The sequence below is a fragment of the Nerophis ophidion genome, linkage group LG23, assembly GCF_033978795.1.
Source record: "Nerophis ophidion isolate RoL-2023_Sa linkage group LG23, RoL_Noph_v1.0, whole genome shotgun sequence".
NCBI classification, from domain to species: domain Eukaryota; kingdom Metazoa; phylum Chordata; class Actinopteri; order Syngnathiformes; family Syngnathidae; genus Nerophis; species Nerophis ophidion.
The window spans coordinates 24,325,153-24,343,365 of NC_084633.1; the positions used below are offsets into that span (position 1 = coordinate 24,325,153).

Consider the following 18,213-nt stretch of genomic DNA (forward strand, 5'->3'; position numbering starts at 1 on the left):
TTACTGTGTATATATATGTTTGTGTGTGTGTGTGTGTGTGTGTGTATATATATATATATATGTATGTGTATCCACGCACGTATGTGTGTCTGTGTATATATATATATGTGTGTGTATATACACGCACATATGTGTGTGTGTGTGTATATATATATATATATATATGTTTATACACGCACATATGTGTGTGTAAGTGTATATGTATGTGTGTGTGTGCATGTGTATATATATACACACACACACACACAGGTATGTATGTGGGCATGTGTATATATATATATGTGTGTGTGTGTGTGTGTATACAGTGCGGCAATAAAGTATTTAGTCGGCAACCGATTGTGCAAGTTCTCCCACTAAAAATGATGACAGAGGTCTATAATTTCCATCATAGGTACACTTCAACTGTGAGAGACAGAATGTGAAAAAAATTCAGGAATTCACATTGTAGGAATTTTAAAGAATTTATTTGTAAATTACAGGGATGGAAATTTTCCGCGGAATTCCGCCGATCTTGGCACCGCTAGGGTCACTTATATAATATAATGCCAATGTGTGAAGGCACCAGATTGGCTAGCTCTACTATCAGCTGACAACATCAACCAATGACATTGCCCATTCTAGGCGTCTGCACTCGTTGTTTGCCGACAATATGTAGTCCCTGAGCCTCAATTATTGTGGGCGTTTCTGAACTCGTATTCTGTTTATATTGGTTGTGTTTATCGGCGACTAATCTGGAAAGAAAACCAGGCATGTGATTTTTCCGTCTAAAGTCGGAATTCCGTCTTTTTTAATCTCGGGGGGGAAAAAAAGGGTCGACCAATCAACTACGGCGTAATATAATATCACGCCGTAGGTGATTGGTCGATATGTTCCTTGTGACCAATCAGGACATCTGTTATGAATGATGACGTCATCACCGACATTTTCCAAATGTAAATGATGTCGGTTCTCGAGAGAAAGGACGCTTCACGAGTAAAAGAAATTGATAAACATGTCAAAAATAAGTTTCGATGGGACTGGATGGAAAGGGAAATCACTGATACTGTTGGGAAGATGGAAGTTACGACTTTGTCCGGCGATTTTATTCGGAAAATCGATCGTCCCGGAAAAATTTGTGCACGTGTTGTCATGATAATATTGGATAGCAAGGTTTCAAGGCTTTGGAAGTACATGCGAAACACCAAAAACATATGAAACAACTTGAAGCAAGGAAAACGAACTTTTCACTAGCTGGTACTTTTGGATGTCAACCGAAAGTGAGCAAACCTTACGGACTTCATCCTTTGTTTACATCGACAACTGCCGTAGACATCGAGAGGAAAGATTCACTCAAACAACCCACTTCAGTTGCAGACAGGGTAATTAATAATGAGGTAAGCTAAAAAATATTTGCTTGCAAAATACGCATGTTTGTTTTAAATATTAACCAATTATTGCTTTGCGAAATATAAATGGGTTTTTCTAAAAATAAAAAGATACGTGAAAATATATTATGAAAGTACAGAAATTCAAAGAGTCGCATTATTGATTCCAGTTAACAATTTATTTGAAATAAATTTGCATATTATACTAGAGGCAGAAGTTTGCAGAGAAATCCAAAAAAGAAGCTACAAAAGCAGAGACCAAAAGGAAAATGCAGGCTGCTCAGAAATTTGCAAGGAAAGCTCATGTTAGGGCTCTCCGAGCAAGTAACTGTGAAGTGAACTCAAGTAATGTGGTAACACTGTAAATAAACTGTAGATAATAACACTTATCAATGTGACACCTGTGGTTGTGAAATGAACACAGGATGTAAATATTAGTGCCTAAATACTGTTGGGACTGAACCATATACAGTGATTCATTAGGATAATTGGGGTATGTATGTTCTATGAATGATGTTTTCATGTCTTTTAACCCTAAAATATTTTGTTCAAATGGTGCTGTCTTAGTTAATTTTAGCATGTTAAATTGGTGAAAAACCAGGAGCTTCGGGGGGCGGTGCCCTGGTGCGGGCAACGCCCCCCGAAGCTCCTGTTCCCCAGACCCCCGGAAATTTTTTCAGTCTTTTTCATTGTGGTTAAATCACATGCCTGTAAAACACAGTAGCTCTCAATTAACACCTTTCTTTATTGACAAAACAGTTTCAGACATGGTTAAGCTTATTCAAGATAGGAATGCTTCATTAGCGAAAGATATCGATAGGGGCATGAGAAACAAGTGGAACTAGGCATGGCTCAGGTGAATATTGTTAGATTTTGACTCAAAATAGCAGGAAATGCATCCTAAGCTAACATAGCTTTCAAAATGTTTACGTGCTATCGGGTGTGGCCGCTGTGCGGCCTTCCACAAAACGGTGTTTTAGGATTAAAACATTTTCAGCTGATTTTGTAAATCTTCATTCCCATCTCTGAAATTATGGTGGAAAATAAGTATTTGGTCAACCATTCAACCCTCTCACTGATGGAAGGAGGTTTTGGCTCAAAATTTCACAATAAATGGCCTCATTCATTCTTTTCTTAACATAGATCAATCGTCCTGTCCCCTTAGCAGAAAAACAGCCCCAAAGCATGATGTTTACACCCCCATGCTTCACAGTAGTTATGGTGTTCTTGGGATGCAACTCAGTATTCTTCTTCCTCCAAACACGACGAGTTGAGTTTATACCAAAATGGATACATGGATGATACAGCAGTGGATTGGGAGAATGTCATGTGGTCAGATGAAACCAATATAGAACTTTTTGGTATAAACTCAACTCGTCATGTTTGGAGGAAGAAGAATACTGAGTTGCATCCCAAGAACACCATACCTACTGTGAAGCATGGGGGTGTAAACATCATGCTTTGGGGCTGTTTTTCTGCTAAGGGGACAGGACGGTTGATCCGTATTAAGGAAAGAATGAATGGGGCCATGTATCGTGAGATTTTGAGCCAAAACCTCCTTCCATCAGTGAGAGCTATGAATGGTTGACCAAATACTTATTTTCCACCATAATTTACAAATAAATTCTTTAAAATTCCTACAATGTGAATTCCTGGATTTTTTTTACATTCTGTCTCTCACAGTTGAAGTGTACCTATAATGAAAATTACAGACCTCTGTCATCATTTTAAGTGGGAGTACTTGCACAATCAGTGGCTGACTAAATACCTGTTTGCCCCACTGTATATGTATATATACATACATATATGTATATGTGTATGTGTATATATATATATATATATATATATATATATATATATATATATATATATATATATATATATACAGTCAAGAAAACAAGTATTTGAACACCCTGCTATTTGGCAAGTTCTCCCACTTAGAAATCATGGAGGTGTCTGAAATTTTCCCGGTAGGTGCATGTCCACTGTATGAGAGATAACCTAAAAAGAAAACTCCAGAAATCACAATCTATGATTTTTTTAACAATTTATTCGTGTGATACAGCTGAAAATAAGTATTTGAACACCTGTCTATCAGTTAGAATTCTGACCCTCAAAGACCTGTTAGTCCGCCTTTAAAAGTCATCCTCCACTTGACTGTATTTTCCTGAATCATATGCACCTGTGTGAGGTGGTTAGCTGCATAAAGACACCTGTCCACCCCATTCAATCAGTAAGACCCAAACATTCAGCATGGCTAAGAGCAAAGAGCTGTCCAAAGACACCAGGGACAAAATTGTACAACTCCACAAGGATGGGAAGGGCTGCGGAGAAATTGCCAAGCAGCTTGGTGAAAAAAGGTTCACTGTTGGAGCAATCATTAGAAAATGGAAGAAGCTAAACATGACGGTCAATCTCAATCGGAGTGGAGCCCCATGCCAGATATCACCTCGTGGGGTCTCAATGATGCTAGGAAAGGTGAGGAATCAGCCCAGGACTACACGGCAGGACTTGGTCAATGACCTGACAAGAGCTTGGACCACTGTTACCATTGTCACTGTTGGTAATACACTAAGACGTTATGGTTGAAATCATGCATGGCACGGAAGGTTTCCCTGCTTAAAGGCCTACTGAAATGAGATTTTTTTATTCAAACGGGGGTAGCAGGTCCATTCTATATGTCATACTTGATCATTTCGCGATATTGCCATAGTTTTGCTGAAAACATTTAGTAAAGAACATCGACGATAAAGTTTGCAACTTTTGGTCGCTAATAAAAAAGCTTTGCCTGTACCGGAAGTAGCAGACGATGTGCGCATGACGTCACGGGTTGTGGAGCTCCTCACATCTGAACATTTTTTACAATCATGGCCACCAGCAGCTAGAGCGATTCGGACCGAGAAAGCAACGATTTCCCCATTAATTTGAGTAAAGATGAAAGATTTATGGATGACGAAAGTGGAGTGAAGGACTAGAAAAAAAATGAAAAGAAAAACTAGACGGCAGAGCGATTCAGATGTTATTAGACATATTTACTAAATCCCTTATCTGCTCATTGTTTTACTAGTGTTTTAGTAAGATTATATGGTCGTACCTGTACAACCTGAAGGTATTAACTGTACAACACTGAGACTGGCGGGTGTACAACACTGACACTGGCAGGTGTGATTTTGGCCAAAAACCTCCTTCCCTCAGTCAGATCTTTGAAGATGAGTCGTGGCTGGATCTTCCAACATGACGATGACGCAATGCACACAGCTAGGTTAACCAAGAAGTAGCTTCGTAAGAACCATATCAATCAAACCTGCTGAAGAACTACAGGAAACGTTTGACCTCTGTAATTGCAAACAAAGGCTACTCTACCAAATATTAATGTTGGTGTTCAAATACTTATTTTCAGCTTTATCACACAAAAAAATCGTTGATTGTGATTTCTGGATTTTTCTTTTTAGGCTATCTCTCATACACTGGACATGCACCTACCGTGAAAATTTCAGGCCCTCCATGATTTCTAAGTGGGAGAACTTGCAAAATAGCAGGGTGTTCAAATACTTATTTTCTTAACTGTGTGTGTGTGTGTGTGTGTGTGTGTGTGTGTGTGTGTGTGTGTGTGTGTGTGTGTGTGTGTGTGTGTGTGTGTGTGTGTACATACATACACTATATGTGTGTATATATATGTATGTATATGTGTATATATATATGTATGTATATATATATATATATATGTGTGTGTGTGTATGTATATATATATATATATATATGTTTGTGTATTTGTGTGTATATATATATGAACGTGTCTTTGTGTGTGTGTATATACATGTGCATATATGTGTGTGCGCGCGGATATATATATATATATATATGTGTGTGTGTTTATATAAAAACCCCGTTTCCATATGAGTTGGGAAATTGTGTTAGATGTAAATATAAACGGAATACAATGATTTGCAAATCATTTTCAACCCATATTCAGTTGAATATGCTGCAAAGACAACATATTTGATGTTAAAACTGATAAACATTTATTTTTTTTGCAAATCATTGACTTTAGAATTTGATGCCAGCAAAACGTGACCAACTCAGTGGCCTAGTGGTTAGAGTGTCAGCCCTGAGGTAGGTTGTGAGTCATACCAAATACTATAAAAATGGGACCCATTACCTCCTTGCTTGGCACTCAGCATTAAGGGTTGGAATTGGGGGTTATATCACCAAATATGATTCCCGGGCTCGGCACCGCTGCTGCCCACTGCTCCCCTCACCTCCCACGGGGTGATCATGAGTGATGGGTCAAATGCAGAGAATAATTTCGCCACATCTAGTGACAATCATTGGTACTTTAACTTTAACTTTATCAAAGAAGTTGGGAAAGGTGGCAATAAATACTCATTAAGTTGAGGAATGCTCATCAAACACTTATTTGGAACATCCCACAGGTGTGCAGGCTAATTGGGAACAGGTGGGCGCCATGATTGGGTATAAAAGTATCTTCCATGAAATGCTAAGTAATTCACAAACAAGGATGGGGCGAGGGTCACCAATTTGTAAGCAAATTGTCGAACAGTTTTAGAACATTTCTCAACGAGTTATTGCAAGGAATTCAGGGATTTTACCATAAATTTTACCGTAAAATCATCAAAAGGGTCAGAAAATCTGGAGAAATCACTGCACTGCAAACGATGATATTACGGACCTTTGACCCCTCAGGCGGTACTGCATCAAAAACCGACCTCAGTGTGTAAAGGATATCACCACGTGGGCTCAGGAACACTTCATAAAACCACTGTCAGTAACTACAGTTAGTCAATACATCTGTAAGTGCAAGTTAAAACTCTACTATGCAAAGCGAAAATCATTTATCTACAACACCCAGGAACGCTGCCGGCTTCGCTGGGCCCGAGCTCATTTAAGATGGACTGATGCAAAGTGGAAAAGTGTTCTGTGATCTGACGAGTCCACATTTCAAATTATATTTGGAAACTGTGGACGTGGTGTCCACCGGAACAAAGAGAAAAATAACCGTCCGTATTGTTATAGGCGCAAAGTTCAAAAGCCAGCATCTCTGATGGTATGGGGTTGTATTTGTGCCCAAGGCATGGGTAACTTACACATCTGTGAAGGCATCATTAATGCTGAATGGTCCATACAGGTTTTGGTGCAACATATATTGTCATCCAAGCAACGTTATCATGGACTCTGCTTATTTTAGCAAAACAAAGCCAAGCCACGTGTTACAACAGCGTGTTACAGTCTAGACATGTCTCCCATCGAAAATGTGTGGCGCATTATGAAGCGTAAAATACAGCAACAAGACCCCGGACTGTTGAACAACTTAAGCTGTACATCAAGCAAGAATGGTAAAGAATTCCACTTTCAAAGCTTAAACAATTAGTTTCCTCAGTTCCCAAACTTTTATTGAGTGTTGTTAAAAGAAAATGTGATGTAACACAGTGGTGAACATGCCCTTTCCCAACTACTTTGGCACGTGTTGCAGCCATTAAATTCTAAGTTAATTATTAAAGTTTATGAGTTTGAATATTTGTAGTGCATTCAATTGAATATGGGTTAAAAAGGATTTGCAAATCGTTGTATTCCGTTTATATTTACATCTGACACAATTTCCCAACTCATATGGAAACGGGGTTTGTATGTATGTGTGTATATGTATATATATATATATATATATATATATGTATATATATATATATATATATATATATATATATGGTCCCATTTACTCTCTGTAATAAACCAGTTCCATTGGCAGCAAAACAGACCCATAGCATAATACTACCATGGTTGAATGTAGGGATGATGTTCCTGGGATTAAAGGCTTCACCTTTTCTCCTCCAAACATATTGCTGGGTATTGTGGCCAAACTGCTCAATTTTTGTTTCATTTTCAATTTTTTTGGAGGAAAGTTCTGTGGTCAGATGAAACTAAAATTGCTGTTTGATTTTCTACCACTTGTCAATCAATCAAAGTTGACTTATACAGCCCTTAATGACAAGTGTCTAAAAGGGCTGCACAAGCCACAACAACATCCAGGGTTAACATCCAACATCAGGGCAAGAAAAAAAAACAACCCAATGCGAACAACCAGAAACCTTGGAAAATGTGGGGCATAATTCAATAATAATCCTGTTGTGCATAATAAAATGATGTGATGTTGTTTACCTTGCAGAAGAAGCTGTATGAAGAGTATCTGCGGCAGAGTGTCAGTGATCACGACATGAACTGAAACACAACAACAACCTGACACAGCAATACTCTCTTCATCATTTCAAAGACTGTTACTGTTGTCCACCATCCTACTTACGAATATTGTCTATTTCTATTCTTGAAAAACTAACTTACTCAGTATATATATATATATATATACATATATATATATATATATATATATGTATGTATGTAGCACCGATTTCTATAACTTACTGTTTTCTCTACCTTCACCAGCATTTTATACGTGTGCTTTACAAGAACTTACAACCTTTGGGTCAATCAGGGTTGTCCAGACTTTTGACTTGGGGTTACATTGGGCTAATTATATCATTAATAAAAAGTTAAATGTTTTGTAATCAACCAGAAATATCAAGCAACTAAAATGCTCCAAACATGGATTAGTCTGGATAGAGTATATTTAAATTTCCCATCATCCATTGCATCGGATTTAAATTAGTGTAATTTCTAATTATGTGTTGTGATTGGACATGAGTTATAATATCTGTGCTGTGGCGACTACAAAGTGCAATCCATGGTCATTACCCTGAATTACTCATTGTGTCACATGCACTTTGTCTAATTTGCAGCAACTACTGACTGATATGTAAGAAAGTTGGAGGCACCCCGGCGGCCACATTCCTTTCAACTCATAACATCTTACCATACCGACACGCAGTTTGGACACCCCTATGACAAATCCTGGTCAATCTGAGTAGACAATATTCAAATTTCTCGGTCATATGAAGGTTTTGTAATCGTAGTAGGATTTTCCACTATTCACATTTGTTCACTTTGAGAACATTTAACTGAAATTAATAAAAACAATGCCATTTCTATATTTGCACTTGTGTCAAGTTGGACTACAAATATAGCAATAACTTTTACAGTATACTGTCTAGTACATTAGAACGCACGTATAAGTATTTCAAGGTGCATCTTTTATCAGTAATCTGTCCAAACATAGTACTGATGTACACCACTAGAGGCCGCCGTAGTTCAGAGGACAAACTTTAATAAATACGCAATTGTATTAAGCATACAGTACTACTATTATACATTAGTACAACAAAGGTTGAATATGTGTGCACAATCCACGTGGCAAGTATGCAGACATACACCTTGTACATGCATACACGTGATGTTTGCAGTCATTAACCGCTTCATAGTTTCTTCCTGTCTCAAGGACACCAAATCATTAGGAACACCCTGTATTGTAAATTTGATCATTCCTTTCAATCTTGTGAAATGTCACAAAATAGCCCAACCTAGAAATGACTATTGATATTATTCTGCAGCTAGTATCATTTTACTTACACAAGTATTTTTTTTAAATAAACCCCAAATGTTTTTCAGAGGAAAATGATTTTCATGTTATTACCCTCCAGTTTGTCTCTTTACTTGATGATAAATGTAGTTTACGTAAATTCCCCCTCACCCCATTGTTGCAAATATTTAAATTAACGCTGCCAGTTATTTGCGCCGCCATTTTTTGGTTTGTGTTAAAACATAATTTTTTTTTTATACATAAACCTTTATTTATAAATTGTAACCTTTAAAAACAGTTGAGAAATATTAATCAAACAGCGCCAGGGTGTTGTAAACTCAAGTAACTAAATATTAATATAAGTGCAAAGCCATAGGCTCACAGAATTTCAGTAAATAATTTAAATTTGGAACACAGCATCAGCATTTTTACAGCTTTATGGTTGTTAGAGGTAGAGAGTGTTTAAATAGAGTTATAAATCTTTTTAAAAGGCACACAAACCGGTCTGATATTGAGAAACTTACATCTATGAATATAAAACATAGCCGGTAGTATAATGAGGTTGCAATGGTAAAATGTATTTTATTTTTTCATGCAGTGTAAATCCAAATAGCACATCTTTAAAACAAAGCCCAACTTCGTTATAAATATTGTCCAGGATGAAGCGACAGATGACCCGCCAAAAACAGTCTCTGGATGCATATGTTACATAAGGTGCAGGTAACATCAATGTCCTTCTTGTATCTAACCATCACAGTCTTTACAGGGTAATAACGATGAATGATTTTAGAAGATATCTCTTTGACTTTGTTGGTAAGTAAATACCTGTTAGGAAGGGACCACGTTCTGACCCAGCAATGTCATTCACTACTTTATTCCGGGGCGCAATTACATAGGAGACAGACATACAATCATTTTGGAATAAGCTGCAGATTTTTCTGATCAAAGCAAAGTTTCCCCACAGGAGTGTCAAGTGGATCATTCACAATTTTTACAGCAGAAAGGAGAGATAAGTAAGCCCTGGACAACATAGCACCTGTTGGAATGGCATCAAATACAATGGCAAATTGTTTGGGAGTCACAGGGACCTTAGAATGGTTGAGAAATTCTTGGTAATCAAAGAGTTTACCTTCCCTATTGAAAAGCTGACTCACTAAAATAATATCATTCTTAAACCAATTGTAGAGGAAAAGAGATTTCCTTTTGTAACATTTCTTTATTGTTCCAAATGAATATTTTCTAGGTGAGAAATTGTGCTCGTCTGCGATGAGGTGGCGACTTGACCAATTTTGGGCCATGCTAGGGAGAGATTGAAGATTCCAGACTCTAGTGCGTTTGATGAAAGCACTTTAGTGCGTGCCACACAGCAATGCATCATCAGAGAGGGTGTTCAGCATGGTTAGAAAAATAGTGACAGAGAATAGAACAAGGATGGACAATTCAACCCTTAACTCAACAATGAGTAGATGAGTGTTATGTGTGTGTATATGTGTAAATAAATGAACACTGAAATTCAAGTATTTCTTATATATATATATATATATATATGATATACTTGACTTGGTGAATTCTAGCTGTAAATATACTCCACCCCTCTTAACCACACCCCCAACCACGCTCCTACCCCCGACCACGGTAGAAAATGGATGGATGGATGTTATTAATGTTTTATTATTCATTATCAGCTGCCCAACCTCGTCAATATATCCATACACGTGTCCAGTTCTTTTGTGCTGCCTTTTGTGGTGTGTAGTTTATCTTAAGGGGATGGTTATGAATAATAACATGGTATTAACATACAAACTACAAGAATTAAACTAACAACATTGTACCGCAAATGTTTTGGACAAGTATGGTGAGGACATTTTGCCGCAACGGTTGGCGGGTTATGAATAATAACTCTTTCACAACAAACAATAAGAATTAGACCAAAAACAATTGAATGGGGCCATTTTAGGGAGATTTTGACAGGGGACGACGTCACTCGTCAGAAGATATATTGGCATAATCGATGATGTTTAAGGATGACTTTTAAATCTTTTTGGCATAATCGATTATGTTTACAACACAGATGTAACACAAACGAGCGACATGATTTGAATAATTGCAACTTCACACAGGTCTTATTATTCTGTTATGTTATTATTCTGTCATTTTTACGATTATTTCCTTTAACAGATTGTATTTACATGTGGAATGTGTTTGTTTTGTATTGATTGTGAGTTGTTCAGTCTGATTGCTTGCATTAAAACTGCTTCATTTTGTTCGTATATCAGTTGTATAATTGTTCAATTTAAAAAAAGAAACCATCTTGTTTTTTTAACAAGTGCTAAACTTTTGAAACAGAAGTTGATTATTGTCCGGCTTTTGAAAATCAAAACAACTCCTGCAAGTGGTTTTGTTGAACAATTTGGCAAAGAGGGAGAGGGCCTCTGGAACAGGAAGCAGGTCGACGTCATTTCCGGCTGTAGGCCTCAACCGGGGAATGTTGTTTCCGGAACTTGTCAGTGCGACTCTCATAATTCCAAACTCAAGTCTTTTTCTGAGTTCGCTTCAAACATGTCTTGTATGACGTTTTCCTCTGTTTGATTTTCTTTGTGACACTTTTGTTGTCCCGAAGATGTCCTTCTGAAGGAGCTGTCTGGCGAATTAAGGATGAGCTCCCAGACAGAAGACACAACAGGTACACGTTTTGTTTATAACTGGGAAGGTTGAATAATAGTAAACCGGAAGTTGTAAATATATTGACTTTAGCAACGACTACTCTGACAGTGTTAGCTGACATGTAGTAATGTTGGGGTGTCTCAATCCAATAGACGTATAGTTTACCTCGTTGACATTATCGTAAGAAGATACGTCATAGTCCGTACTGCTATGGCAGACAAATATGACGTCACCGTTAGCGAGGCTAGCCACGTTAGCTTGTCAAGTTTGGCTTCTGGTCTCCGTCTAAATGTGAATAAGTCTGAACTGATGGCTGTGAAGAGATGTGAAATGAGGTCTATATGTCAAATTCCGGTTAAGGATATTATTAATTACCGAGGAATACTTATCACTAAAAATCAGAGTTCTAGATCGGTCTTGAACCTTAAAGGTCTAGTGAAAGGAGATTTTCTTATTCAAACGGGGATAGCAGGTGCATTCTATGTGTCATACATGATCGTTTCGCGATATTGCCATATTTTTGCTGAAAGAATTTAGTAGAGAACATCCACGATAAAGTTCGCAACTTTTGCTTGCTAACAGAAAAGCCCTGCCTCTACCGCAAGTCGCAGACGATGACGTCACATGTTGATGGCTCCTCACATCTTCAGATTGTTTTTAATGGGAGCCTCCAACAAAAACAGCTATTCGGACCGAGAAAACGACAATTTCCCCGATAATTTGAGCGAGGATGAAAGATTCGTGTTTGAGGATATTGATAGCGACGAACTAGAAAAAAAAAAATGCGATTGCATTGGGACGGATTCAGATTTTTTTAGACACATTTACTAGTATAATTCTGGGAAATCCCTTATCTTTCTATTGTGTTGCTAGTGTTTTAGTGAGTTTTAAATAGTACCTGATAGTCGGAAGTGTGTGTCTCAGGGAAGTCGACGGCAGATTTATGGGCGGCAAGCTCAGCTGATCTCCGGTAAGAAGCGACTTTTTACCACAATTTTCTCACCGAAACCTGCTGGTTGACATTCGGTCGGGATCCATGTTCGCTGTGATCCATAGTAAAGTTTCACCTCCGTGAATTTTAAAAAAGGAATCACCGTGTGTTTGTGTGGCTAAAGGCTAAAGCTTCCCAACTCCGTCTTTCTACTTTGACTTCTCCAATATTAATTGAAAAAATTGCCAAGGATTCAGCAACACAGATGTCCAAAATACTGTATAATTATGCAGTTAAAGCAGACGACTTTTAGCTGTACGTGTGCGCAGCGCTCATATTTCCTAACAGCCCGAGACGTCAAGCGTACACATGATCATTACGTGACGTTTTCAAGAAGAAACTCCTGTGAAATTTAAAATTGCAATATAGTATACTAAAAAGGCCGTATTGGCATGTGTTGCAATGTTAATATTTCATCATTGATATATAAACTATCAGACTCCATGGTGGGTAGTAGTGGGTTTCAGTAGGCCTTAAATCCAATTGTAGAAAAAACTAAGAAAAGATTTAACCAATGGCTACAGAGAAATTTATCCTTAAAAGGCAGAACCTTGCTTTCCAAAGCAGAAGGTATCTCCAGGCTTACGTATGCAGTTTATCAAAAAATATGTAAAACTATTGACAAAATACTGGTTGACTTTATTTGGAAAAACAAAATTCATTATATTAAGAAATCTGTTATAATGAACAATTACAATCAGTGTGGTCTAAACTTTCTTGATTTCACTACACTAAACAACACCTTTAAAATTAATTGGATAAGACACTACTTGAAAGACCCTACCTCAACTTGGAACTTTATTTCTCATCATGTTTTTTCTAACCCTGGAGGCCTAAAATGTTTGCTATTATGTAATTACAGGTGCTGGTCATATTATTAGAATATCATGAAAAAGTTGATTTATTTCATTAATTCCATTTAGAAAGTCAAACTTGTAGAATGTATACATTCATTCCAAACAGACTGATACATTTCAAGTGTTTTTTTTGCCAAAAAGGAGATGATTATAGCTGACAACCAATGAAAACCCTAAATTCAACATCTCAGAAAATTAGAATATGGTGAAAAGGTCAGATATTGAAGACACCTGGTGCCACACTCTAATGAGCTAACCAACTCGAAACACCTGAAAAAGCCTTTAAATGGTCTCTCGTTTTGATTCTGTATGACACACAATCATGGGGAAGACTGCTGACTTGACAACTGTCCAAAAGATGACCATTGATAATTTAAAGAAGGAGGGCAAGACACAAAATGTCATTGCCAAAGAGGTTGGATGTTCCCAGAGCTCTGTGTCCAAACACATTAATAGAGAGGCGAAGGGAAGACAAAGATGTGGTAGAAAAAAGTGTACAAGCAAGAGGGATACCCGCGCCCTGGAGAGGATTGTCAAACAAAACCAATTCAAAAATGTGGGGGGGATCCACAAAGAGTGGACTGCAGCTGGAGTCAGTGCTTCAAGAACCACCACGCACCGACGTATGCAAGATATGGGCTTCAGCTGTCGCATTCCTTGTGTAAAGCCACTCTTGAATAAGAGACAACGTCAAAAGCGTCTCGCCTGGGCTCAAGACAAAAAGGACTTGAATGCTGCTGAGTGGTCCAAAGTTATGTTTTCAGATGAAAGTAAATTTTGTATCTCCTTTGAAAATCAAGTGTGCCTCTCCTGTAGGAACACAGGAGAGGCACAGAATCCACGTTGCCTGAAGTCCAGTGTCAAATTTCCACAAGCGGTAATGGTCTGGGGTACCATGTCATCTGCTGGCGTTGGTCCACTGTGTTTCCTGAGGTCTAGGGTCAATGCAGCAGTCTACCAGGAAGTTTTAGAACACTTTATGCTGCCTGCCGCGGACCAATTTTATGGAGGTGAAGATTTCATTTTCCAACATGACTTGGCACCTGCACACAGTGCCAAATCTACCAGTACCTGGTTTAAGGACCATGGTATCCCTGTTCTTGATTGGCCTGCAAACTCACCTGACCTTAACCCCATAGAAAACCTATGGGGTATTGTGAAGCGGAAGATGCGAGATGCCAGACCCAACAATGCTGAAGAGCTGAAGGCCACTATTAAAGCAACTGGTCTCTCATAACACCTGAGGAGTGCAACAGACTGGTCGACTCCATGCCACGCCGTATTGCTGCAGCAATTCAGGCAAAAGGAGCTGCAACTAAGTATTGATTGCCGTACATGCTGAAACTTTCCATGTTCATACTTTTCAGTTCGCCCACATTTCTAAAAAATATTTTTTGGTACTAGTCGTAACTAATATTCTAATTTTCTGAGATACTGAATTTGGGATTTTCAGTAATTGTCAGTACTAATCATCAAAATTTAACGAAATAAACATTTCAAATATATCACTATGTGTGTAATGAATTTATATAATATGTAAGTTTCACGTTCTGAATATAATTACTGAAATAAATCAACTTTTTCATGATATTCTAATAATATTAACAGCACCTGTATAACATTGATAGGATTCCTGTTGCGCTCTCAAACTTCCACAAACAAGACCTTCTAGCATGGTCTCTTATATACAAGCACAATTTTTCACCTACCAAATATTTCATTTGCAACAATAAAGACATATGTTACAAAATGAAATCTCTTTTCCTCAACAATTGGTTCAACAATAACATTATTTTAGTGAGTCAGCTTTTCAATAAGGAAGGTCAACGTTTTAATTACCAAGAATTTCTCAACCATTTTAAGATACCTGTGACTCCCAAACAATTTGCCATTGTATTTGATCCCATTCCAACAGGTGTTATTATGTTGTACAGGGCTTACACACCTCTTTCTGCTGCAAAAATTGTGAATGATCCACTTGACATTCCTGTGGGGAAACTTTGCTTTGATCAGAAAAATAACAGAAAAATCCGCAGCTTATTCCAAAATGATTGTGTGTCTGTCTCCTATGTAATTGCCCTCTGGAATAATGTTGTAAATGACATCTGTTGGGTCAAAACGTGGTCCCTTCCTAACAGGTATTTACTTACCAACAAAGTCAAAGAGATATATTTTAAAATCATTCATCGTTATTACCCTATAAAGACTGTGATGGTTCGAAACAAGAAGGACATTGATGTTAACTGCACCTTTTGTAACATGCATCCAGAGACTGTTAACCACTTGTTTTGGACTTGTGAAAACACTCGATCATTATGACAGGGCATCTGTCGCTTCATCTTGAACAATATTCATGACAAATTTGTGCTTTGTTTTAAAGATGTGATTTTTTGTTTTACACTGTATGAAAAAAAATGTAAAAGGAATTCTACCTTTGCAACCTCATTATTCTATTGGCTAAGTTTTATATTCATAAATGTAGGTTTCTCAATACCCGACCTGTCTTTTGTGCCTTTAAAAAAGATTGTGAACTTTACATTGAAATGCTCTCTACCTCTAACAACACAAAAGCTGTGAAAACGATAATGCTGTGTTCTAAATTTAAGTTATTTACTGAATCTGAATGAACCTATGGCTTTGCACTTTGTTTATTATATATATATGTATATATATATATATTTTTTTGTATTCTATTTTTGTTACTTTGAATTTACAACCCCGTGGCGCTGTTTTGTACTGTTTTTATAAGGTTTTGTAATGTTTTATACTGTTTTTGGACTTGTTTTGATTATCGTTTCTCAAGCGTTTGTAAATGTTGAAATCTATAAATAAACAATTAAAAAAAAAATAAGGCTTGTCAAGTTTGACTTTCATTATTCATAAGTAACAGAGCATCATCAACGTGAATATCACTAACATAATAAAAGAAAATAGCACACAGTAATTACTATCTTGCTTCTCAGTAGTTGTGGGTGATACTACAAATGTTGGTGTTGATCTGATACCAAGTAAATATAGGCCCAGTGCAGCCGACGCTGATACTTATTATTTTAACAGGTCAATAAATGGTGACATATCTTTATCTAATCAAAACCAAGGACAAATATAATATAATATTAAAATAGAATAATACAAACAGCATTTATTTTGTAACAATGTTTAATCAAACACAAATGTAGTGATACCTCAACTTAAGAGTGTTTTGAGATAAGAGCTGTTATGCTTTAAATTGCAACCAAAAATGTGAGTTACAAGTTTGTTTGTGTCTTTAATACAAAAGCTAGTTTTTGTCACCGGATTTATATACTTTTGTGAATTGAACAGTCTATGACCAGAAACTATGCCGACAATTTAATCTAATAAAAATGTGTTTGTGTTTTAAAACATACATTTGTCAAAATACAGTGTTTTAAAATTCTGTGTGTAAAAATAATTCGGTCTGGAAAAACAGGAGTGTAGTGTCGGAGTGTCGCTTTGGTCTTCTGCAGTTTTTTGGGGGTTTTTTTCAACATAAATGCCTTTATCTCTTTTTTTCTATTTTGAATGAGGGAGGTTTTTATTTCTATACATTTTCTAAAGTTATTTACATTTTTATGTTCATATAGATGCTGTGTCGGGACAGAGACATTAAGAGTTTGACCAGAAATATGTCATAGGAATTAACTCTAAACAATAAAACATTGACAAAATGATATGTCACATGAATGATTTATTGAAGTAATAATACATTTGTGAATTGAAAAAATCACATGGTGTTTACTAATTGATATCAAAATAAAACACAAAATAATTAGGCTAATGAAGTTGAAGTCTAATAAACACATTTGTTTTTCTCCAACGCCGACAACAGTTTGGCCAAGAAACATAAAGCGGAGGGTTACATCGCACATCAAGTACACAATCTTCACAGCGTTTGTTCAAATCGATGAGATGACAAAATATTTGAGCTAGTATTGATGTTATTTGAACACTGATACAGATTGCAGTTGGATAAAGGAGTGAACATCCCAGTCAACAAAGTAAAGACTTTAATAAACAAAGTAAAGACTTTATAAACAAGTTGTGACAACGTTCGCAACACACCGCCTGCAGCAAAACATCAAATAGTTTTCTCCTTCACTGTATACTAGTGTGGGGACAGGTGCGTCTGTCCAATATTGTCCACACCTGTCTCCATCTAAACACAGCAGTGCGCTCTTAAGCACACGGCAGGAAGTGAGGGAAACTGACGTTAAACCAAGCGCTTGGCTCCGTTTACTCCGAGGGGAAATTTCCGCAGCAAAGTCCGTGCAGCTTGCCCTCCATTATTTTCAAGCCAAACACAGCTCGTACGCATGCGCCTGACTTTGTGATGCCTAAAATGCATTAATAGATGACGTTTTTTTGGTAATTAAAAAACCGTCAGGAATATTATCGCAAATTGTCATTATACCGTTTACTGTTACATCCCTAGTCCACTAACAAATAAAAAGTCAAGGGCGATCATGGCATTTTCTCGCCGCAAATGTTGGTCAATTTTGGGGGCATTACGGTGAAAGACGAGGGCGGTCGCGGCGGTCGCTGTGGTTAAATTTGAGGCCCCCTCTGACACCTACCCTCACTAAAGCGTGTGTCTCTCTGCAGAAGGCCACCTTCAGGCTCAACTAGGCGAGTGGCAGGCGCAGGTGGAACACTGGAAGGGTGTGGCCACCGTTTGTGAACTGAGCAAACGGGAGGAACTGGCAGAGCTGCAGAAACAATATGATCAAGAGATCCAGTCTCTCCAGGAGGCCCTCAGAGGTCAGGATGTTTGCTGTGATAAGACACCTCAATTTTCTTCTCTTTTACACACAAATGATTGTTCTCAAGCTT

At 37.4% G+C, this 18,213-nt stretch overlaps 2 protein-coding genes across 2 annotated transcripts in view; both read left to right on the forward strand.

Moving 5' to 3' along the window:
- The window catches only part of si:ch211-11k18.4 (uncharacterized), a 36,440-nt gene extending 28,018 nt beyond the window's left edge, over positions 1–8,422 (forward strand). Inside the window, exon 12 of the mRNA XM_061885310.1 lies at positions 7,546–8,422. Within this exon, the coding sequence (XP_061741294.1) occupies positions 7,546–7,602 (57 nt within the window). The 3' untranslated portion in view covers positions 7,603–8,422. The remainder of the gene's footprint in view (positions 1–7,545) is intronic.
- A 2,876-nt stretch (positions 8,423–11,298) lies between these two features.
- The window catches only part of rabep2 (rabaptin, RAB GTPase binding effector protein 2), a 40,393-nt gene continuing 33,478 nt past the window's right edge, over positions 11,299–18,213 (forward strand). Inside the window, exons 1-2 of the mRNA XM_061885311.1 lie at positions 11,299–11,533; positions 17,986–18,141. Of these exons, the coding sequence (XP_061741295.1) occupies positions 11,506–11,533; positions 17,986–18,141 (184 nt within the window). The 5' untranslated portion in view covers positions 11,299–11,505. The remainder of the gene's footprint in view (positions 11,534–17,985; positions 18,142–18,213) is intronic.